General features: G+C 56.3%; 9 protein-coding genes across 9 annotated transcripts; 5 read left to right on the top strand and 4 right to left on the bottom strand.

Moving 5' to 3' along the window:
- N657DRAFT_596578 (carbohydrate esterase family 4 protein) lies at positions 1-2,681 on the top strand. Its single transcript, XM_062790002.1, has 6 exons — positions 1-506; positions 562-634; positions 687-854; positions 907-1,002; positions 1,056-2,010; positions 2,093-2,681. The coding sequence occupies exons 1-6, from the start codon at positions 226-228 to the stop codon at positions 2,284-2,286; spliced, it is 1,767 nt and encodes a 588-aa protein (XP_062647566.1). The 5' UTR covers positions 1-225; the 3' UTR covers positions 2,287-2,681.
- N657DRAFT_428075 (uncharacterized protein) lies at positions 2,631-3,030 on the top strand. Its single transcript, XM_062787319.1, has one exon. It carries the CDS (start codon positions 2,764-2,766, stop codon positions 2,995-2,997), a length of 234 nt encoding a protein of 77 aa, XP_062647565.1. The 5' UTR covers positions 2,631-2,763; the 3' UTR covers positions 2,998-3,030.
- A 2-nt stretch (positions 3,031-3,032) lies between these two features.
- On the bottom strand, positions 3,033-5,753 carry N657DRAFT_427506 (uncharacterized protein). The gene is made up of 5 exons (XM_062787318.1): positions 5,680-5,753; positions 4,466-5,616; positions 4,339-4,404; positions 3,237-4,269; positions 3,033-3,169 (listed from the first exon to the last, which is right to left on the bottom strand). The coding sequence occupies exons 2-5, from the start codon at positions 5,551-5,553 to the stop codon at positions 3,068-3,070; spliced, it is 2,289 nt and encodes a 762-aa protein (XP_062647564.1). The 5' UTR covers positions 5,554-5,616; positions 5,680-5,753; the 3' UTR covers positions 3,033-3,067.
- A 2,445-nt stretch (positions 5,754-8,198) lies between these two features.
- N657DRAFT_645393 (uncharacterized protein) lies at positions 8,199-8,518 on the top strand. Its single transcript, XM_062792940.1, has one exon. It carries the CDS (start codon positions 8,304-8,306, stop codon positions 8,502-8,504), a length of 201 nt encoding a protein of 66 aa, XP_062647563.1. The 5' UTR covers positions 8,199-8,303; the 3' UTR covers positions 8,505-8,518.
- Positions 8,519-9,667: 1,149 nt separating this feature from the next.
- N657DRAFT_656138 (uncharacterized protein) lies at positions 9,668-10,315 on the top strand (the record flags this gene model as incomplete). Its single annotated transcript, XM_062794668.1, has 1 exon — positions 9,668-10,315. One exon carries the CDS (start codon positions 9,668-9,670, stop codon positions 10,313-10,315), a length of 648 nt encoding a protein of 215 aa, XP_062647562.1.
- A 1,733-nt stretch (positions 10,316-12,048) lies between these two features.
- N657DRAFT_596569 (patatin-domain-containing protein) lies at positions 12,049-15,152 on the bottom strand. Its single transcript, XM_062790001.1, has 2 exons — positions 13,806-15,152; positions 12,049-13,730 (listed from the first exon to the last, which is right to left on the bottom strand). Exons 1-2 carry the CDS (start codon positions 14,866-14,868, stop codon positions 12,289-12,291), a joined length of 2,505 nt encoding a protein of 834 aa, XP_062647561.1. The 5' UTR covers positions 14,869-15,152; the 3' UTR covers positions 12,049-12,288.
- A 147-nt stretch (positions 15,153-15,299) lies between these two features.
- On the bottom strand, positions 15,300-16,772 carry N657DRAFT_645390 (ARF/SAR superfamily). The gene is made up of 4 exons (XM_062792939.1): positions 16,626-16,772; positions 16,326-16,469; positions 16,180-16,245; positions 15,300-16,098 (listed from the first exon to the last, which is right to left on the bottom strand). Exons 1-4 carry the CDS (start codon positions 16,642-16,644, stop codon positions 15,758-15,760), a joined length of 570 nt encoding a protein of 189 aa, XP_062647560.1. The 5' UTR covers positions 16,645-16,772; the 3' UTR covers positions 15,300-15,757.
- On the top strand, positions 16,482-17,257 carry N657DRAFT_426426 (uncharacterized protein). Its single transcript, XM_062787317.1, has one exon. The coding sequence runs from the start codon at positions 16,699-16,701 to the stop codon at positions 17,179-17,181; it is 483 nt and encodes a 160-aa protein (XP_062647559.1). The 5' UTR covers positions 16,482-16,698; the 3' UTR covers positions 17,182-17,257.
- A 75-nt stretch (positions 17,258-17,332) lies between these two features.
- N657DRAFT_573167 (uncharacterized protein) lies at positions 17,333-19,579 on the bottom strand (the record flags this gene model as incomplete). The annotated part of the gene is made up of 1 exon (XM_062788945.1): positions 17,333-19,579. The coding sequence occupies one exon, from the start codon at positions 19,577-19,579 to the stop codon at positions 17,333-17,335; it is 2,247 nt and encodes a 748-aa protein (XP_062647558.1).
- Positions 19,580-21,123: the final 1,544 nt, after the last annotated feature.

The following is a 21,123-nucleotide window of genomic DNA, read 5'->3' as shown; positions in this document are numbered from 1 at the left end:
CCCCCCCCCCCCCTAACGTTCACTTAAAGCACCAGAGCTGCTACAGAGCTTCTTCTACCTTTCTTGGATTCGTTGGTAGTCCTTCGTTTATCTGCCTCGATCACATCACGAATCACTTGGCTTATCTTTCCAGAAAGACCAAGTCGTCAGTCTCGGACGCTCTTTGCCGTCAGGTTCACACACCATTGGTTTTCACATGTACAATATACATAAACCTTTGTCACCATGAAGTTGTCATCCACTCTTCTAGCCCTCTCGCTAGGCTTCGCATTCGCTGATGACGATCGTGGCCAACATACCCCGAAGCTGCTAGGAGCCAGAAAGTTCCTGTCGGAACTGGAGGCTCGGAGGAGAGCAAGCTCAGTCCATGCCCAAGCTGCCGCCAGAGCGCAGCATATGCCGGCCAGGCATGGGAGACAGCTAGGGCGTCGCCAGGACGACGAGGAAGGCCGGTGTGGGCCGGGTATCGGAAGCTGCCTGGCCGGCGACTGCTGCTCCGCTGAAGGGTACGACATGCTAATATCTTTGGTGTTCTCCGAGTCAAGCTGACCTCCATGATAGTTGGTGTGGGACAGGCATAGACTACTGCACCGCTCCTGACTGCCAGATAAACTATGGCCCTGGATGTGACGCCGTAAGCAATGCCAGCAGACAATCTACAATATCCCGCTAACAATGTCTTCTAGAACCAAAAACCCAGTGGTGCAGATACCTCTGGTGTCGCCCGTCCCAAGCTTGGGAGCGTCCTTTATGGAGGGACCGGTATCTACGACTGCGTTAAGCCAGGAGACATTGCTCTGACCTTTGATGATGGTCCATATATCTACACTAACGACCTCCTTGACAAGCTGAAGGTCTGAGGTCGTGCGCTCACCTAAATTGACAGGCTGGCTAATCTAAGAACAGAGCTACGGCGCAAAAGCCACCTTTTTCATCACAGGAACCAATCTCGGCAAGGGGAAGATCAATGATCCCTCAACCATCTACCCTGCCATCATCCGAGTACGGGCACCTTGCTACGGCTGCGCGGGACGACATGCTAAACGAGGCGTTAGAGAATGCATGCCGAAGGCCATCAGATTGGCAGCCACACCTGGTCTCATCAGAACGCGAGCCAGTTGACCAACACACAGTTTACGAACCAGATGGTCTGGAACGAGATCGCCATCAACTCCATTCTCGGTTTCTTCCCCACCTACATGCGACCTCCCTATTCCATCTGCGAGAAGAACTGCCAGAACATCCTGTCAACACTCGGCTACCACGTTATCTACTTCGACCTGGACACGGAGGGCTATCTCCACGACAACGCAAAGCAGATCCAGACCAGCAAGGACATCTGGGACGACGCCATCGACGGCTCCGACCCAGCAAGCGACAGCTTCCTGCAAATCGAGCACGACATCCACTACCAGGTCGTCTACAATCTGACCGACTACATCCTCACCTCGCTCTTCTCCGCGGGCTACCAAGCCGTGACGGTGGGCGAGTGTCTGGGCGATCCCGTCTCCAACTGGTACCGCACTGGGCCAAGCGGCAGTGGCTCGGCCGTGCCATCGGCCACAGCCACGGCAACGACAACCACGTCCCGTATCCTGACAAGGAGCACTCTGTCCGTGGCCCCGACGCAGACGGGCGCCAGCACCGACGGCACCTGCGGCAACGGCGTGACGTGCGCCGGCACCCGTTGGGGATCCTGCTGCTCCGTGTTTGGGTACTGCGGCGTCGGCGACGAGTACTGCTCGCTTGACAACGGCTGCCAGCTGGCCTGGGGCAGCTGCGATGGGGGGGGTACTTCTGCTGCTTCCTCAAGGACGGCGGTCCCTACGAGGTCTACCGCCATTGTCACCAGGTCGACTGCCAGCACTACTGCAGTCTCATCGCGGACGACCGTATCCACGAGATCTACTGGTATTGCGTCCAGGTCGACTGTTACTACCGTTTCGTCGAGGACGGCGGTCTCGACAAAGTCTACCGTGGTTGTTACCAGGTCCACTGCCGTCGTAACATGTAAGTGATGCGTCCCACCCCGGCTGTGTCTGCCTTGGTAAGCTGTGTAAGTAAGCTAACTTCTACTTCTCGTTATTTCAAGCAACGTCTTCAGCCAAGCCGACGCAGACGGGCCTCGCCATCAGCGATGACGGGCTCTGTGGTCCAGAGGTTCAGCAGACTTGCTCCGGCAGCACGTTTGGGACCTGCTGCAGCCCGGCGGGCAAGTGCAGCTCCAACGCCATCTCGTGCTTGACGATCTTGGGCTGTCAAAGGGGGTACGGGTCATGCAACTAATTTGCATGGAGAGGGGTGCCTTGGACAGAAGCCAGAACAAAGGTGTGTACGAGATTTCAAGTTTGGGGATATCGTGATGGCTATTTGAGTGCGAGGGAGGGCGTGATATTCTTCTGGGTTCATTTCAAAGCAAGACGGTATGATATATAGACTTGCCGCGTTCAGCGTAGGGCATCGCGTTTGAAGGGATGCTGCGTGCTGTCAAGTCAATGACTGCCCGGCCAACAATAAGTCACCAATTCTGAACCCAGGGCGTAGGGGGCTAGTAACTCACTGATGGATGGTATGAGGCAGGTAGCTCGGAGGAACTGAAGGTGAGCAAGCGGGTGCCTGGTTGAACCGGAGTAGTTGACTTAGAAGCATTTGTAGTTGTACCGTAGAATCTTTAACTCACCGTTTGCCATGAAGCTTTAGGCGACGAAATTTGTCGCAGACCCCTCGACCTTCTTTCAAGCCATCTCAAAATGGGAACTGATCATGACATTGGCATTTATTGTTGCTGAATCCCGTACACGACCAGCGTGTCGGTCCACAACATCCGTTGCTCATACCCCCCTCCAATTCATTTATCGTTCCGTCATGCTCGTTGACTTAGAAAGACCAGTGCCATCAAGATGTAGAAGAACTGTCCAAGTCTCTCGTACCATAGCATGTTACATATTCCGGACTTCGTCACACATCTGGCTTACAGAGAACCATTCCTTTCAATAGAATGAGAACACACACATTGTGACCCAAGAAATAAACTCCGATCCCTCTAGCCAAACGCGCCGCTGCTATTCTACGTGCGAGGAAAACTCAAACGAAAACCCGTCCGGCGGAGAGCGCGAGTGTTGCATGTTGTCTTGATAAAATAGATTGTAAGAGGCGTCATCATAGTATGCTTCATGGTCAGTCAGTAACCCAAGCTGACTGTGATGTAAAGGCGTGCTGGCTTCGTCGTCGCTGACCGCCTTTCTAACCCCTTCGGCCGCCTCGGCAGTCGACGGCGGTATCGGTGGCTTTGCCGGAGCTGACTGTCCTGCGCCTACGGGAAGATCGCCCAGACTGCCGCGCCGCTGTTCAGTGCCGTAGCCTGAATCGGGAATTGATGGGAGGGGCGCCCGATGGGAAGGGGAGTGTTTGGCCTGATGATTCTCAAAGCCGCCGCCTTTAAGACCTGACAGCTCGGCAGGCTGGGAGGGTGGACTCGGCGGGACATGGTGGATAGTTGAGCGAGACGCCGTGCTCAAGCCAGAGTTAATTCTAGACAGGGTCTGGCGGGTATCCTCCATCTCCTGCATGAAGCCGTAGACATCGACATCGGTGGACAGTGAATTCATGTGCTGGACGAGGCTGTCGCGATCTGACGTTGGGGGCGAGCTGCGAAGACGGTTGTTCTTGGATGAGCTCGGTACTGGCGGCTTGACGTCAGACCCGGGCACCGCTGTGTGATTCGTGCTCTCCTGGATAAGCCGTTGAATCAAAAGCGCCTGTGTCATCCGCTCAAGCTGCTGGTGTCTTTCGCGTAAGGCTTGATGTTCCCTCTGCAGCTTCTCATGCTCGTACGCAGATATGGATTGCACGTTTTTGGTACCCGGCGACGCAGAGCCTGCAATTTGGAGGACGGCGGCAGATGGAACAGATGTCGGAGGGGTGCCGGCCTCATCGGAGCTAACGCTCCGATTGCAAGCCGGCGAACAATCCAGGTGACCAGAAAAAACTTGCAATTGTTCATCGATCTGCTGGCCGGAGTCGCTTGAAACGTCGGGGACTGTTGAACCGTGTAGCGGAGTAAAGCTGTTGAACAGGACGCGCCATTTCTCTTGCTTCCCTTTCGAGACCTTTTGACAAGGACGAGACACGTGGTGATCGAAAGCTAATCGGTCTCGAAAGGTCTCCCAGCAAGACCGGCAGACGCCTACCCTCGGGTGCCTGAAGGCCGGGTCGAGGATATCAAAGGAGGATATGGCTCGCTCTGTGACCTTGAGGCGGTGGGCAGGTCTGCTGAGATGCCGACTACGTACCATGATCAGCATCGAGGGGAGATGATCGTGAACAGGGAAACCTCACACTAGTGTTGAGATCTCTCGATGAGCAGTGTGGCATGGCGCGTACTTCTCGGTTCGGCTCCTGTCGCTGATTCAACAGAAGACATCAGCAATTGCTTGAGCTGAGGGCGCTGACATCAAAAACTCACTATATATCGGGGTGGGCATAGCGGAAGATGTCAGGCATGCTCGTGTCTGTGAAGCTCTCGACAGGGTTGAGCTTTGGCCTTTTCCTTGGCTGACAGCCGCCTTCGCCGCCGCCGTCTCCGTATTTAGAGCCTGCACATGACCTAATCAATGGTCCCCGACACGCTCTGCCTCTGCGGTCATGCTGCTGGCCAACGCTGGGTGTCGAGAATGTAAGCGCCGCGTCAGTTGGATGTGCGTCAACGAGCTCGTACTTCCTCTTCGCTGGGGAGACGTCATCGACAGTAATGGCCGGTGATTCGACCTTGATCGCAGTTTCACCGAGATTCTGATCATGGCAATCGACCTGCTGATGGTGTCGGATGTCGTAGAGTGCGAAGTTGGAAGAGATCGAGTCGCCTTCAGTGTCGATTGTGCCTCTGGCCATGCTTGGTTTCTCTTGGAGGCCTTCGTAAGTTTGGCTGAAGGTCTCAATGATCTGTTCGTTTTTCCGCAGCCGAGTCGTGGGTGACGACCAAGGCAGATAGGATTGTGAGTCAGGGGCATCACCGTAACCGGGGTAGAGGTGGTTATCGTCATCCCCGAAGGCGTCGGCCTGGTTATTGTCAAAGAGGACAAAATCCATGCCGGACGTCACTATGGAGGGAGGAGAGGACGAGGGCACCGAAGTGCCATGGTCCATCTTAGAAGCCATGCCGCAATCCCCTGGGCCGGGATCGCTGTCGGCGGGTTTCTCCCGTGCGGCGTGTCGCTTGTCTTTCGATTTGCTTTTGACATATTTCCAGCCATGGGCCTTCTCCATGTGCTGCTTGCAGTTGGATTCTCGCTTGGACCAGTAGGTGCACGGCGGGAAGGAGCAGGGAAAGGTGCGTGGCGTGGTGGAGTGTTTGTCATTGTAATGTCGCTCCAGCTCTTTCGCAGTCGGCCAGCCGAGCGTATGGTACTTGCAGCTCGAGTCGTTGCACTTGTAAGGGCGAGTATGAGACTTTGAATGCTTGTTCAAGTCACAGAGCCGGGAGAACTTCTTAGAGCACTGAGGGCAGGCATGCATGGCTGCATGACCAGCAGCCGGGTCGGCTCGGGAAGCCATGAAGGTTCTTGGTGAGGTGAACACTCAAGGAAGCCAGCGCGTGGAGGATGAAAAGGAGACACACTAGATGAGGCATACGATGAGTCGAGGTGTGTTTTAAGAGAGCCTGAGGAGGGAGCAGCTCACCGCATCCGGGGATCTCACGCCGCCGAATTCAAGCGGGAAGAAGACGATCGCGTCACCGAGCGCGGAGAGGGTGAATCCGATGAAGGGTGGGGCCGGGGACGGGTTGTGCGGCGAGGTAGGAGGAGGGTGAGTGGTGCGCGGCCACTTCGAGTGCCCCAGGCAGCCAGTGCCATTCCGCGTTTGTGAACCTGGGGAAGCAGGACTCGAGGATATTATAGGACCGGAGACATGGCCGAGGTTCTCTCTCTGTGGTTTGTGCGTGGGTGTGTGAGCAACAAACTCTGGACTGCTATAGGCCTCAAGATGCCGGCTAGGCAGCGGCGGATCTTCCTCTTATACACGGGGTGCCGTGCTGGCTGTGGGGGAAGTGACGAAGGAGCGGCCTCAGCCTCGCGCAAGCTGCACGCCTGAAGGGCCGGTAACTGGGAAGAGACGTGGGTCTGTAACGAGCCAGAAAGCTGAAGACAGATTGTCGACTGTCTTACACAGTACAAGAACCATCCTCTTCCACGCCGTGTCTGGAAATGTGCATGATGCGGAAGCTCGTAGGGCGCGGTAATGCACATATGCGCGAACGCAGACGGCCCAATGCAGACTTGGCTATTGCCCTTCTGAGGACGGGCGGCCGACGCCATCTTGGCCAACTTTTGATGGTGTGGTTCGGATAGGGTGGGCTAGGCTGTTGGTGACGGCTGCGCATTTACTGCGCAGAAGGCTCGGCAGCCGCCTTACAGGACCCTCCCCCACCTTTGATCCACAGGCGAGGACCGCTGCAACGGTCACGTCCTCAGTCCTGGACGGGGGAAGCACGGGCCATACCGCCGCAATCCTCCCTTGCCCGGCCAATGGAATTGGGGCAACACAAGTTGCCGGTTATGAGCAACAACTGAAGCAGACGGGCCGCCTGGGACGTGTCATCAGCCTACGTCGCTGGTTTGTTGGCCGTCGAATCTGGCCGAAGGGTGCTGGTTTGCGAGTCCTAAACCAGGACGCCTTGCAACATGCCAAGAACCTCACTCCAGACGAGCGTCTTGGTCAATTGTTGCCGGTCGAAGATGCAAACCAACCCGCAAGTGTCGAATTGTCAAGGAACGGCGATGCAGTCCTGCTTGACAAGAGTTAAATTTGGCTGTCAAACCTCCCGTTAGCCACAGCCTGAGCGGCCGACCGCCTCGCGTGGCCATGGCTGTGTCGCAGGTGCCCCACAATCCTCCCGTATTCCCGTTGAGATAACGCCGGTGAGTGGCCGGTCCCAGGAAGTCAGGTCGGCGAGCTGTCAGCCCACCGAAGTGCCTCGAACATACATACCTATCTGTGAATATCGCCTTCGACAATTTCAGGTCACTTTCTCGCAATGCACCCGCCTCGTCCGGAAGATTCATCGTAAATCGGCGAACAAGTCAGGTCCCGAATGCAACGCGGGTGCTTTTGCCCAAACAAGAGCAGTTTCTGCTCAGGATACACCACAACAACTACGTTATGGGAGTGTGACTACCCTTTTCCGTGTCGGGCTGTTGTATCGAGTCCTATCGCGCCACTCTCATCTGCAGGAAGGACCGGAAATGGCGTCGGGTTCGATTGCACTGGATAGGCCGCGTCAAGATACGGAGCAAACAGCATGCCCTTTGGAAAACGTCATGTCTGCTTCTGGGCTACCAGCTGGCCCGAGTTGATGTTGCTTCAACCAAAGCGGCAGTGTCCCGCAAGCTGGTACGAATACCCGGGGCCGTTCCCGTTCCCTGGCTGTTTGATATTCCCATGACTGCATTCCGATACGAAGAAGAGCATCAACGTGAGAAGAGAAGGAAAAGGCAGGAAAAGAATGAAGTAAAGTAATCGGCATCACTTGATGACAATTGAGGACAGTAAAAGTAAACCTGCGCTGCAGGGGATTGGTGTGATCGCAAACACAAGCAACTCTCCGACGAACCACCACAACGACGGACCCGGGTGACCGCCCGACAAAAACCGTAGATGAGATGCCGAGGCAGCGTGCCTGGTGAATGACTCGACGTCATTACGCCAATCGCCCGGCCGGACCGAGCGGATCGGGGTCTTGAAACAACTCCACTTCGGAAGAAATACGGAGAGGTAGTTGCATTAACGTTGACACGTCAACGGAATTGTTCGTCGAAGCCGGAGAATTGTGCTGTTGAACCGGATGTCTGGGTCAGGCCTGGCCTTGTTGTTTGTTGGTAGGCTGAATTTTCCTGCGGGCATCGCTCAAGGAGAGGTACGGAGTAATGGAACATCGATAAACAAAAAAGCGTCTCGAACGGGTCTCGGGAAGATGCAGGTTTTCTGTGCAGGTTTCGAAGCATGAGTCGGGAGGTGGGTGCGACAGTCGGTCATATACACACAGCAACTGGCACCTTGGCTGAGTCGGGGGCTTGTGGAGCACGAGGTTGTGTTTTCCGCACTTTTTGCGGGGTAGGGACCAGGGGCGCGTTGGATCGGTTGATGAACCAAATGGATGAGAGATTTCGATGGTCCAGGGGCAAGCCATTAGAAGCCAAGGTCATTTCCAAATTATGCCTGACTGGATGTTACAGATATCATCCAGAGAGGACATTTTGGACGCAGAAACGATGTGCAGGGAGTAGCGTTCTTCTCATCAATGCCGGATGGACAGGCACGCATCAACATGGAAGGCGGGACTACTCATCACACAGGAACCTCGTCAACCCTTTTCCAAGCCGACCTTCTGCCAAGTTCATGATTCTGCCAGCGCGCCTGATTTCGTTTCTGATCCGGAAACATTGCTGGTCGTTCCGACTCCCAGCGCCTTCCAGAGATTCGATCAAATTACTGTAACTACACAGTAGGCACTTTCATCAGGGACAACAGCCGCCGAGCACGGCGCAACCCAGCTTTCCTCCTTGTTGTGATATGTAAAGAAGCTTATCTCGCTTGCGGCCCTGCTTTGGGCGAGATGGAGGGCCGCCGTCGAATGAGGAAAACCGGCTGTGAATGGTACCTGCATTAGCGCTGCGCGCAAATCAATCCCTCCGTAAAATGGCTGCCAGCCAACTCACCAAGGGTATCCAGAGTCCAGGATGTGTACACCGTTGCAGCAGCTGACAGCTTTCTCGACAGAAGAGTGCTACTAGACGTGTGGCTGAAGCTCGCGTCGAGCTCCTCCCTGTGTCGCAAGAGAGACCACGGCGGCGACGCAGCAGGCTGCGATACGACATGGAAGATGGGGCAACAGAAGCAACAAACAGATCGACCAGGCTGGCAGCTTGCACGTGGGCAGTCGCAACACCATAACTACAGCAATTCACTTGCCTTTCCGCCGGCCTGCCAAATTGAGTTACACCAAAATCAGGGCTCACCAGCTGTCTCCTTTTCGGCCCTGTCGTTGCTCAGGGGTGGCAAATGCGACATCGAGAGGAGATTGGCTCCCCGCAACCAGTGAACATCCCCTCCATCAATGGACGAGCTGAGGCTCACCAATATGAGGCCGTTGCATGGAAGCCCGTTGGTTTGATTAACGATTGGCCTCAGCGCTTCCTCAATTGATGAAGCCGGAAACGCAGGAGGACATGCAAGCCATTGGGCCCCTGTGCTGTGCTGTGTGGATGGGATGCAGGTCCGCAAACACACCGACAGCGCTGCTGTTCCCAGTCGCCTTGGGATCAGCAGCCACTGCGGAGCCGCCAATGTTTCCTCCAATGTCGCCCTCCACCGAGCCCCTGGATTAGCGTCCTCCAAATTGGGCAGCCAACTCTGACGGCAATTTCCCGCTCTTCGTGGAGCGGTGGGAGATGTTGGGCTATTTAAATGATAGCCGGATGTCCCTCCTCACGCTGGCCTCCCCTTTTCTCTTTCTCTCCTCAGCTCACACAGCCAAACCAAGCCCAGCTCCTTGACTTCGGTCGTCCACTCTTTCATAACGCTTCAAAGCTTCCAGCTTTAGTCGATCTTTACCAAACCCTTCAAAACAAACCTCCTTTTCGTTTTACGAAATCCCCAAACAGCCGCCAAAATGCGTTTCGCCCTTGCCACCGTTGCCCTCGCCGGCGCTGCCCTTGCTACCAAGGAGGCCGAGAGCACTGTTTACTCGACTGAGTACTACACCATCACGTCGTGCCCCCCCGAGGTCCCTGACTGCCCGGCCACCAAGACGTCGTCGGTCATCCCCCTGACCACCTCGACCGTCTACTCGACGACCACTAAGACCATCACGGACTGCCCGGACACCGTCACCCACTGCCCGGCTGACTCCACCACCGTGGTCACCGAGACCATTGCCGTCTCGACCACTGTCTGCCCGGTTGAGCCCGAGACGACCTCGACTGCCAAGCCCGGCAAGCCGTCCTCCACCGGCGCCCCGTCCGGCATTGGCTCCTCGTTCCCGCCCTATCCGAGCTCGACTCTGGTCACCGCCGCCCCTGCCTGCCCCACTACCTCGGTCAAGACCATCAAGACCTCCATCACCACCGTCATCCCCACCATCATCTACGAGACCGTTTCGGTCCCCTGCTCGAGCGAGGGTCCCAAGAGCACCCCCTCCGGCAAGCCCACCGGCTCCGCCGCTCCCAGCCCCAGCGGCCCCGTCACTGCCGGCGGTGCCACCTTCGGTGCCTCGGCTGTTCTCGCCGCTGCTGCCGGCCTCTTCGCCCTCCTGGCTTAAGTTCACTCAACTTGAGAGTTTCGGTCTCTTGGGTGCATAGGGCGAGTTGAGCCTAGGGTTTTGTCTGCTTGATGGAAGGGTTGGATTTTGGATTCGTCTTCTGGATGGCAGTGGGATTCAACGGCATGATACCTCTATGTACTTAATCTTCTAATTGTATTTTTTTTTTGGCGTTCATATATGGAACGGATTATGAACGTCTTTTTTTTTTTTCCCCTCCCCCCAACCCCAGTAATGTTCATGACGTTTTACATATTCTCCGGTGCCTTCCACTGTTATGACCGCAATGGTCAAGTTTGACGAGGCAGAGGCAACGAGCTGAGGGATCCCCAAGCCCCCGATGCTGATAGTAGAGGGAAGTGCGGGTGCCATCGTTCATTTCTTAAGTGGGTCTGGTAAAATTGCACTTTGCGGGTTCACACGATTGATTGGTTGACCGGGTGAGCGGCTTAGAATGTTTGTTTCGACCCCAGCTTTTCCGTCCTGACCGTTTCCGGCGGTGGAGCGTGCTGTCCGCCAACAGCAGGGTCCAGGAGGCGCTGGGCGACGAAACAACGGAACTGCTGGTCAGGGTCTGCATGAAGTCCCTTCTGGCGTTTCGTGCAGACCCGGCAGAGCCCGTGTGAGAGCAGCGTCGCAATCCCGGATTCCCTCGGCTTCAACTCTGACGACAACCCATTCGAGTAAGTTTCATTGGCAACCGACTGTGCTGTTTGTCGGAGCAAAATGCCAAATGCAGCAAGTTCGGTTAATAATGTCTTGCGAAGACGACAAAAGGTCCATGTGTTCTTGACCGCTGTTTCCTCCTTGCGCTCCACACCGTCCACCGGATGCTAAACCAGCCATTGTCCGTATATCGCGCCGATACGGCCCCGATCCATCCCGTGACGGAAGTCGACACAGCGGTGTCTTGGCACCGCAGCATAGCGCTGTGCCGTCTTCTGACGACGGACGAAGTATCTCCTTTCAAAGGGTCCTACCGAAGGAGAATGCCGCTGGAACTCTTGTGGCTTTGCTTTGGACGACGGAAACACAACGTCATCAGCCTCAGTACGCATGTAATCAACAACCACATCTTCGACCGCCGCCATCACTCAGCTTCGGAATGAAACGGGCAATCACTCGGACTACAGCTGCACTTGAGCTAGCGGCGACAGCTTCAAGTCTGCGTCCGTGACTAACTGTGTCACCGAGGCAATTCTGAGCAGTTGGCGGGGTCTGGTCCACATTTTATAGGAAGGGAGGCGTCACCCGGGGTGCAGTGAGTTGGAGGCCGGTGGCAGGGATGATTGGTATGCTGCTATAGGTTTGACTTGGGAATGGGGTCAGTCGTTGTTGAGGTGGTAGGAGTAGGTTGTGGCGTTGCGGCGAGGGCACGAAAGTGGGATTGTCAGGTTGGGATGTGATAGTGGCATATGTAGAAGCTCCCGGTTCCCCGACCTCAACGACCACTGCTGAATGGCCTAACGGTTACAGCGGTGGTCCATGCCCCGGGGCTTGTATCCTGTTCGGAAGGCTCTCTGAGTTCGCCAGTTTGAACCAGTCCCGGGGCAACGGAAACGACGACAACCCCCGCCGTCCTCACGAAGTAAGCCCTCCCGAGCGGGTTCCGTAGCCGGTGAGCCTTTGCTTCTTTTGCCCCCGAGACTGGCGTGCCAGTGTCCAATCAGGGAGGGTCTTGAGTATGTGCCGTGAGTTGCAAGCGTTGGATTCGCTGAAATAACTCTCTATATACTCAGTACAGCCAGAAGAGTTACATTTGTATCATGCTAACTCGTGTCAAACTATAATCAGACATCTTGTTACATGTATGCATGCATAACACCTCACCCTTTATGTCCCGACTGGCCATACCATGCGCCAGTCCTGTTCGTCTAGCCAGTCCGGTCTAGCAAATGACAAGACGATTCAGACCATTTGGAAAACCAACCGCACACATTCCTCAGCAAACCCAACCCGGCACAAGTTCGATATCACTCATCCTGCCCTTCAGCGCCCGCCAACCCCATCGGCGTAGCGATCTTCGGTTCCTTCCTCCTTGCAGCCCTGAGCTCCCGCTCGGCATCGCCGCCATCAATAACCATGCAGTCGTCCCCCTCCCCCTCAGAAGCCGTCGACTCTTCCTCTGTGCCCGTAGCACTCTCCGCGCCATCCCTCCTCTTCCTCTTCTTCAGCAAGCTCCTCAAATCATCCTCGCTCAAGATGCTCTCAATACTCTCCCTCCTCGCATGAGCACCTCCAATCGTCCCCAACACCGCCGGAGCGCCCCCACCCCCTCCGCCTCCACCAAGCCTACTCTCCCTCCGCCCCCTCTCCACCAGCCTCTCCACCCTCAACCGGTTCCCGATGAATTTCATCTTAGGAAACGCGCTCTGCTGCCCTTCATGGATCATGCGCGCCAGCCTCGCCGGGTCGGGGTCGCTCAAAATCCTCAAGAAATCCGACGGCTGGCTCTTGGGCCAGATGGTTACGGTCCCGCCAAACGTCTGCAGCCAGAGCATGGACCAGTCCTGGCCGAGCGGGCGGGGCAGCAGCTCGAGCTGGCGCAGCACGCGCAGCCACTTGGTCAGGTCCAGCTTGATGTACTGCTCCGTGGCCGAGCCCAGGTAGCCCCCGCGCCAGCCGCGCCCGCGGCGGTGGGTGACGGGCTGGCCGACCGAGCCGCGCGACGAGAAGAAGAAGAGGTTGATGTGCGGGTTGACCTGGCTGACAATGGTGAAGTTGACGTTGAAGTGGAGGTTGAGCGCCTTAATGGGTATGTCGGTGCGCAGCGAGCCATCCTTCCACTTGTGGCCGAACGAGTAGGGGACGAGCTGGCCCGAGCGCGTCTTCATCATCAGCACGACCGGGTTGAGGATGCCCGGCACGGCGGCCGAAGCCAGCACGGCAGACCAGATGACGCAGTCCGGGCTGGTGAGGTAATTGCAGAGGATGGTCGGGGAGTGGGGATCTGCAGGAACGCACGAGACGTTCAGAATGCGACCTGTGCGTTCGTAGGCTTCGCGAAAGGTCATGGAGCCGCGTGTGAACCAAGCGCATTGCCGGGCCCAATCGACCGAGTCGAAACGGGCGCCCGTCTTCCACCAACGGTAGAACCAGACAGTAATGGGCTCGTGGCAGGCGGTGATGCGGCGAGCGAGGGCCGGAACGAGCAGCTGCTTGAGCTCATCATTGGTGCGCGTCGCAACGAGAGCGGCCACCAAGGCGCCGCCACTGGTGCCAGTGATAATGTCGGGAAGGTAGTCTTCCTCCAACAGTGCCTTGACGACGCCAAAGTGATAGTAGGCAAATGTGGCCCCTCCTGACAGACACAGCGCCGTGCGGCCGTAGTTGGCGCAAATGCCCTTGAACATGATGCGCTTCTCCTCCTTCGACAGTTGTTTCGTGTCGATCAGGAACTTGACGCTCCGTTCCACTACGCTCGTGTTAATCTCGATCACGTCAACATCACTTCTGAAAGGGGTCAACCACTGCCTCCACTGGAACTCACCCTCGTCAATGAAATTCTGCACCAGGTTCTTCGTTCCATAATACGTCTGGCTGTACAGTCTCGGATTCTCAACCCCCACAAAGTTATTCTTGACGCACGCCTCAATCAGGACCTTGAGGTCCTCCGTCGCCAGCCTGCCCTCCTCGGTCCCGCTCTCCTCTCCCTTCTCCGCCCGCCGCCGACACCTCCTCATCTCCTCGAGCACGCGCCTGACCGTCTTGCTGTCATAATACGCGAAGTCGTCCTCCTCCTTCCACCGCCCGTTCCCAAAGAAATTGTCCATGCTCCTCGCGGCAGCGATCCAGTCCCGGTACCGGCTCGTGGCCCGCATCGCCCGCCGCAGCTTCTCCCTTTGACCGCGCCATGCGATGAACTGCTCATACAGCGAGATGTAGGCGCGCGTGGCGAGGTAGGCAACGCTCAGGCCCAGAATCCACGTGAGGACGAAGGAGAGGAAGGGCCATTTCAGCAGGCTGTAGAGATACCCCTCGCGGGTTTCGTCTTTGGAGCGGGCCTCCTTGTATTTTTTCTTTTTATTCTTGGACGGCGTGGTGCCCTTGTCGCGGATCACCTTCTCGTGGACGGGCGCCCAGTCGTTCTGGGCTGTGATGAACAGGCTGTTGGTGCTGGGCTGTCTGCTCAGCGGTTGCTGGCTCGTCGGCGACCTGACCGGCCCCGGGGCGGCTAAATCGGCTGCTGCTGCTGCGACGGCGGCCGTGTCTCTTGAACCGCGGTCCTCGTCGCGGAGATTCAGACTCGAGGCCGTGGCCCGCCTGGTGATGTCGAGGTCGGAACTGGCTGAGCCTCCTTGAAGCGCTGGGCTGTTGAGGCGGAAGGACGAGGAAGCGCTGGTGTCGTCGGGGGTTTGTGGGATCGGGTCCGGTGCGGACAGGGCCTGGATGAAGGCTTCGATATGTTCTGGAGGGATAAAGTCTGTATTGAAGTCTGGGAGGCGGGTCCAGTCGAAGGCTTCTGGTGGAAACCCATAGGTACGGGAAGGCACGGTAACTTTGGGCGAATCTTCATCCTTCGAACTGACTGGGTCACTGTTTGGATGTGCCATCCTGCTGTCGAAGCTTGCTGGAGGAAGTCCAACTGTTGAGGTCGGCTTCGATCACGGCGCGCAAAAAAGTGCGCTCTTCACGAGAGGCATCTGAAGTCAAGACAGTCGCAATGTAACCGCAGTGGTTGTCCGGATTGACAGCTGCGGCCTACAAGTAAGGCAGACCCAGCAGGGGTTGTATGTAATTCGAAGCGTCTTGTACAAGTACCTGACCTTACCTGAGGAACGGGTCCAAATCGCATATCATGTGGCATGTTCACGGCGACTTGATCGAAGCTCAAAAGGGTTCTAGAAGTAGCCGGGTTCAGAGTGGAGAAAACTAGGTCACTTGCTATTGTCCGTGGTTCGGAATGACGTCGGTCGGCCTGGCTTCAGTGCAACCAACACTGCAGTGGCTCAGGTTGGCAGCTTGTTTTTAGTGGGCCTCTCAGCATGGCTGATGCTGCGCCGCGGCATCTCCCTTCTCACAGCATCTCAGGCTCGTACTAGGCTGAACAGTGATCTGCTCCTTAGGGTACCATGGGCTATGCATTACTCCCGGAAGAATAAGAAAATAAAATTGAAACCAGGTGCTCAGTCACTCTCGAGCATCATGCCTTATGGTGAGATCTAACCCGCAAGCCGAGTCCCCAACCAACACAAGAGGTATAGTTGCCGAGTCATATCGTGTCGTAGTTCAGACTAGGTGTAGTAGGAAAAATTTCCCAGCAGCGCCCATGGACCTACAAGTGAGCCCCATGACAGCGAAGACGCATCGACCGCAAGTCTTTCTATTCTTGCTTCCCAAAACAGACTCGCACCCGTTCTGCCGACTCCATCTCTCCCGTCCGCTGTGCCCTCCGCGAGTATCACACTCTGATTAATGCCACCAACCCCAGTCAGCAGTGCTCTACACATACTGGGACAGCCATCTTATGGCTTCGCCATAGCCCTGCCTCATGACCACCGAGCACATGAACACCTCGATGGGCCGGATGCCCTCGAGCGGCACCTTGCCCTTGCCCGTCGTCTGGTACATGCCGAGCTGGTGGCGGAGCTCGTCCTCGGACACGGCATCCGGGTGGTCGATTTTGTTGCCGAGAATGACAAAGGGCACCTTGGCCAGCTCCTCCATCGACAGGAGGGCGTCGAGCTCGGCCTTGGCCTCGGGGAACCGCTCGTGGTCCTTGGCGTCAACCAAGAACACGACGCCGTTGACTTCGGGAAAATAATCCTTCCACAGGCGACGGGCTACAGATATTAGAAAAACGGCGATTAGACTTAACTCTCTGTTTGCACCTGCGAAGGGGCAAGGCCACGGAATAAACACACCTTGCTGATGGCCGCCCAGATCAAATGTTGTGAACCTCACATTTCCGATCGATAACTCCTCCGAGGCTATGCCACAATAGTTAGCGGGCCCATTCTTCTCTTCTTATCCTTCCCGTCTGTATGCACGCATGCCGGGGAAAACGCACTAGGATGCAGGGTCGGCTGCAGGATCGCAACGCGGTCGTTCTTGAGCATGTGTAGCAGCGTCGTCTTTCCGGCATTGTCAAGACCGAGGAATAACAGTTTCGCGTGCTTGTTGAGCAGGCCAAGCGAGGCCAGAACGTCGTAGACTAGGAAGCGTGAGCGTCAGCAAATACCCTTTGTTAAACCATGTTGCATCCGAAGCCCAGTGCCGTCAAGCAGCAGATTCTTCTGAACGGCCTACTTCAACAACCGGGCCGCCGTTGCCATGAAAGCACGTCGCGAGCTAACGAGAGAGCACTTACACCAGTTAATGATCCACATGATGGTGTTGGAATTTGGTGATGGGTGGGCGATCTCCTGTGCAGACTGTAGTTGATGGAGACGAGTGTAGCACCTGAGCGAGTTCCTTCAACAGAATCTAAAAAGTGCCAAGCTAGCGTCCCTGGAGGATCGTGTTATGTGGCGGATGATGACCGAAGAGTCCAAGGTTGCAGAAGGACGATGTCAAGCGATACTCGAATCATCAGAAGCTGGCAGGAATTGGCCAGCAAGGCGCATTGGCCACCGCACAGGGATCCCGGCTATGCACGGACTCACAGACGGACAGGTCACAGCAAGGCCAATTCTTACTGCCTGAGATACCAGGCTGTGATCGTTCGTCTTCTGTATGAATCTGGCCGCTTCCACCTGCCACAAGGTTTTTCATTGCCCTGGCAAGGGAATGACGGGAACCCTTGCCCGCCGATGCACAGAGACAGAGAAGTCTACACTTGGCTCTATTGCGCCATCAAAGGCCGGCGCGGCCTCGTGTCTAACATAAGATTACAACCAAATAACAATCGTTCCAAATCTCCATAAACAACGCCAATATGGTCTTCGAAAACAGACGATCAAACCCTTGTTTCGCCGTGGCTCATAAAGTCATGAATGCCGTCCCATATCCCCAATGCAAGCGTTCCCTGGGTATACCCGCAGTGTGAATGCCAATCAGAGTAGCCGCCCTGCCGTTTCAGATGGAAAGTACATAATTCCCGTGCCCGGCCTTGCCGGCCATGAGCAGGCCCAGCTCCCTCATGCGCTCCGCGCCCTGTCCGGGAGGCGGCCGCTTCGTTTGCGCCTTCTCCTTGCGGGCGCGGTTGCAGTACTTTTGGTAGTACTTCTCTCTGCGCCGCTGCCGCTTCTTCTCGAGGCCCTTGACAATGTCGATGGCCCCGCGCACATGCGTCTCTTCCGTGATGGTTCCGGCTCTCGACCTACGTACCTTGAGATGAGGGAACATGCCAGGTGCCTTGGGCAACGACTTGGTCTGCGTCAGACCAGGTCCAGAGGCCAGTGATTTGAAGGCGATGTTCTCGGCTCCGTGTATCGGCGAGATAATTGGGAATTGTGGTGCTATGCGAAGTGGCGCCGGGGACCGAAGTCGTGGAGACCGCTGTTCGTAAAGCTTCCTAGGAGACCGACCACCACGAGCCATGGGCGCAGGTGACAGGCGCCGCTTCGGAGGAGGGGAGCGGCATCTCTTCGGTGATGGGACGGTTCCTTTCTTCTTGCGGCCCCGACGGTCGCGGTCGTGATGAAGGTCCTCGAACTCGCCATGCAGCCAAACATGCTCCTCGCTGTCACCGTATCCCTTCCTGTACAGCTCTTCAGCCTCGTCTTCAGGCTCAGATGTCGGGAAGCTAGGGTCGATGTCTTGAGGGATGAGCTGGTGCCGATCCCGCCTTCGAGCCTCGACGCAAGTGATGTAGGCCTCCTCCAGCGGCTTATCTTCGTCGAGGGTGCCACAGACAAAATCAGTGCTGTCAGGCAACTCGGGCGTGTCGGACCGGAACGGAACAGGACGAGTCCCTGACCGCTTCTTCTTGCGGGAATGGCTCGACCTCTTCTTGGATGATGCCGAGGAATCCGAGTTGTCGTCCTGAGACCTTCTCCGGGCCATCATCGATACAGCACCGGACAGACTGTGGAAGCGACCGATCCGGGTGGTCCACAGCACGAGATCGTCGTCTTCGTCATCCGACTCGGCAAAGCCAACTTCATTGTCCGTCTTGTATCCTTCGGATTGCTCGGATGCCCATGCGTGTTCAGTGTCGGCATCGTCGTTTGTGCCGTCCTCATCCTCGTCATTGCCGACTTCGTCTTCAGATTCTTCACTTTCCTCGGTGTCTCGAGATTCATCATCATCATCCGGATCACCATCGTCGTCCTCATCAATCAGATCTGCCTCATCAACTTCCTCGTCGTCCTCCTCTTCGTCGAGCTCTTCCTCTTCAAGTTCCGCCTCCTCTTCAGCTTCCTTGCCCAGCTTTCGAATAGCATTTTCTTTCTCGAGGGTGTCGTCGATCGTGAGCTTTGGTTTCAAGGAGGCATGGTCCCGCAGTATCCAATCGTCCTCCTGCAATTCGTCGCTCGCGAATTCGTGGAACCGTGCGCATTCACTAGCCAGATCCCCAGATCCGGCAGTTAGCCACCTTTTGTTTCGAACAGCCTGGGGACTGCCAGGAGTCTTGCGGGATGTCGGCGAGCGAAACGCGCGGACAGTCGACGAGGACCGCGGAGTGTCGAGGTTTGCCACACCCTTGGGAGTACTCGGCGTCCCTCGCGAAACCGGGGTCCGCGGTCGCGCTTCCAGTTGCTGTACATCTGCAATCCTCGAAGGTTGCGATGGACAGGCGAACTTGATGCTCGTCTTTTTCGGCGGTGCTCCGGCGCCCCCTCCGTCTTGTTTTTGCTTGGGGGGAAGGGGCATCGGTGCCTTCTCATCCGGTTTCGGCTTGGCTGCGCAGGCAAAGGAAATGCAACGCTTCTTCTCCAATGCACCCACAGCCGGGTCCTTGTTCGCGACAGCGGGAGGGACGAAGCCGACGTTGGGCAATCGAGGGCTCGGCGAGCTTGTGCGAGCGGGTGTCGTGATACCCGTGCCGCAAGTGAAATCGGCAGTCGAAGCGAGGCTGGCATTGCTGATGATGGACCGACGCCGACGTGGCCGGCGCCGGGATTCTGAGTCATTGGTATCCTCGTCTGACTGGCTCTGCAGCGCTTTGGTCAGGAGCGATTCGTGTTGTTCACTGCCCCGACGGATGGGCGTGCGGTGAAAGTGGTTTGAAATGGGCGAAATGGGCCCCAGACGGTCCGGCGGCTCGTCCGCGTCGGTGCCTGCGTCCTCCTCCACAGAAGGCTCCACATTAGCCGAGTGTGCGGCGGTCCATGCCAGCACATTTGATGTCGCATGGTCGCGGGGTGCGTGGTGCTCCATCTTAGTAGACAGCCGTGGGGCTGACTCGGCGATGCCCAGGCTGGTGGACGCCTCTGGCAGTCAGCACAATGTTTTGCCTTCCGACAGGACGCAAAAGCCGCCCTTGACAGGGTGCTGGTTTTGAGATCGAATGTGTTGTATGGTTTGTCGCGGTAGTGTGGTGTCTGTCTGCAAAAGACGGTGCTCGAAGGCTGCAACGTGGTTGCAGTTCTTCTATCTCAATGCTTGCACCAGAGTGTGCAAGATGGTGTCCCTAAGGACCGTATTGCTATAAGCGCAAAGCCATCGTGAATGTATGTGTCAAGGTCGCACGCCCAGGTTGTTTGGTGTTAGGTTTGACACAAGGCAGGCCCTCGGCCGTTCGACCTCGCGAACAGTTACTATCGCGGGTGGTCGGAGGAAGGTCGGCCTCAGTGGTGGTGGTAGAATGACGTCGGATTGAGAGAATTTCGGGTATTTGGTGAACCGGACGGTTTGAAGGTGAGCACAAACACAAGCGGTGCAGTTGCGCAATGTTGGTGGGAGGAAATGCGGCAAAATATCAGGTTTTTGGGCCAGCGGAGTCAGGGCTGGGCGTGGCCGTGTCTTTGTCGTGAAGAGCAGGAAGAACCTTAGGGGCAGGGTTCGAGCGAGACGGGGCAACACTTTGGGTGCAACCTTCGCGCCACACGCCGAAAAGGAGGAACCAGGGACGGAGCAAGGGCGCTAACGCTTGGCGATGAGATGGCGAGCGGAGCCGGCGTGCCTTGGATGGCGGTCAAAAAGCGGCAGCGAAGTCGCAGCGAGCGGGAGTCTGTGTGGGTGGTCCCAATGAGCAGGGCTTGGTTTGTCAGAAGAGTGTTAGTGCTTTTAGGTCACCAGAACGCAGCCACAGCAACTCACTCTTCTAGTCATCTATGAAGGCACTGGCAAAGACATCATGAGTACCAAATACTCAGCGCAGGCTTGACCCATGTGTGTACTCTGTGCAACATATCTTATGCCTGAACTTGTCTATCCTCCGGCTCTTTGTGTCAGCGATCATCGCAGGGTCCCGGCTTGGCGTCCAAGTCCCGCACTGCCCGTGCAAATGTCAAAGGCTCGGGTTTGTGCCGGAATCGCAGGATGTGGAGCAGGCCTGGCAAAGACGGCACAGGAGGGGAGATCCATTTCTGGTCCAGTTTTGTGAATTTTTTGTATTTTGTCAATGGCGCCATTAAAATGACTGAGGCACCTTCGAAGAATATCGGCGTTTTAGCCTCTTCCGGAAATAGCCCACCTACAGGCTGCACCAAGATATTGCGATCAACCACCATCAGCGTCTCTTTCAACCAAGGCCATAACGTTACTCAAGATCAAGTGCATTTTTCAATGCGCCGTCTTATCTCCTGCGCGGGGTATTTGCATTGCGTATTGTTTGATATATCGGTATCTTGCATCCCAGGTCCCTTGATGTAGAGGTGCGATGAGGATATTCACTGCCAATTTTGGTTAGGTGCTGGGTTCCTTTCCGAAGGGGTTTAAACAGCATCACTCTTCGAAGGGACCTCGGTCATTTTAATGGT

The sequence above is a fragment of the Parathielavia appendiculata genome (assembly GCF_033297405.1).
Source record: "Parathielavia appendiculata strain CBS 731.68 unplaced genomic scaffold N657scaffold_6, whole genome shotgun sequence".
NCBI classification, from domain to species: Eukaryota; Fungi; Ascomycota; class Sordariomycetes; order Sordariales; family Chaetomiaceae; genus Parathielavia; species Parathielavia appendiculata.
The sequence above is the reverse complement of the archived record's forward strand: the minus strand, read 5'-3'. Positions and strand labels throughout refer to the sequence as shown.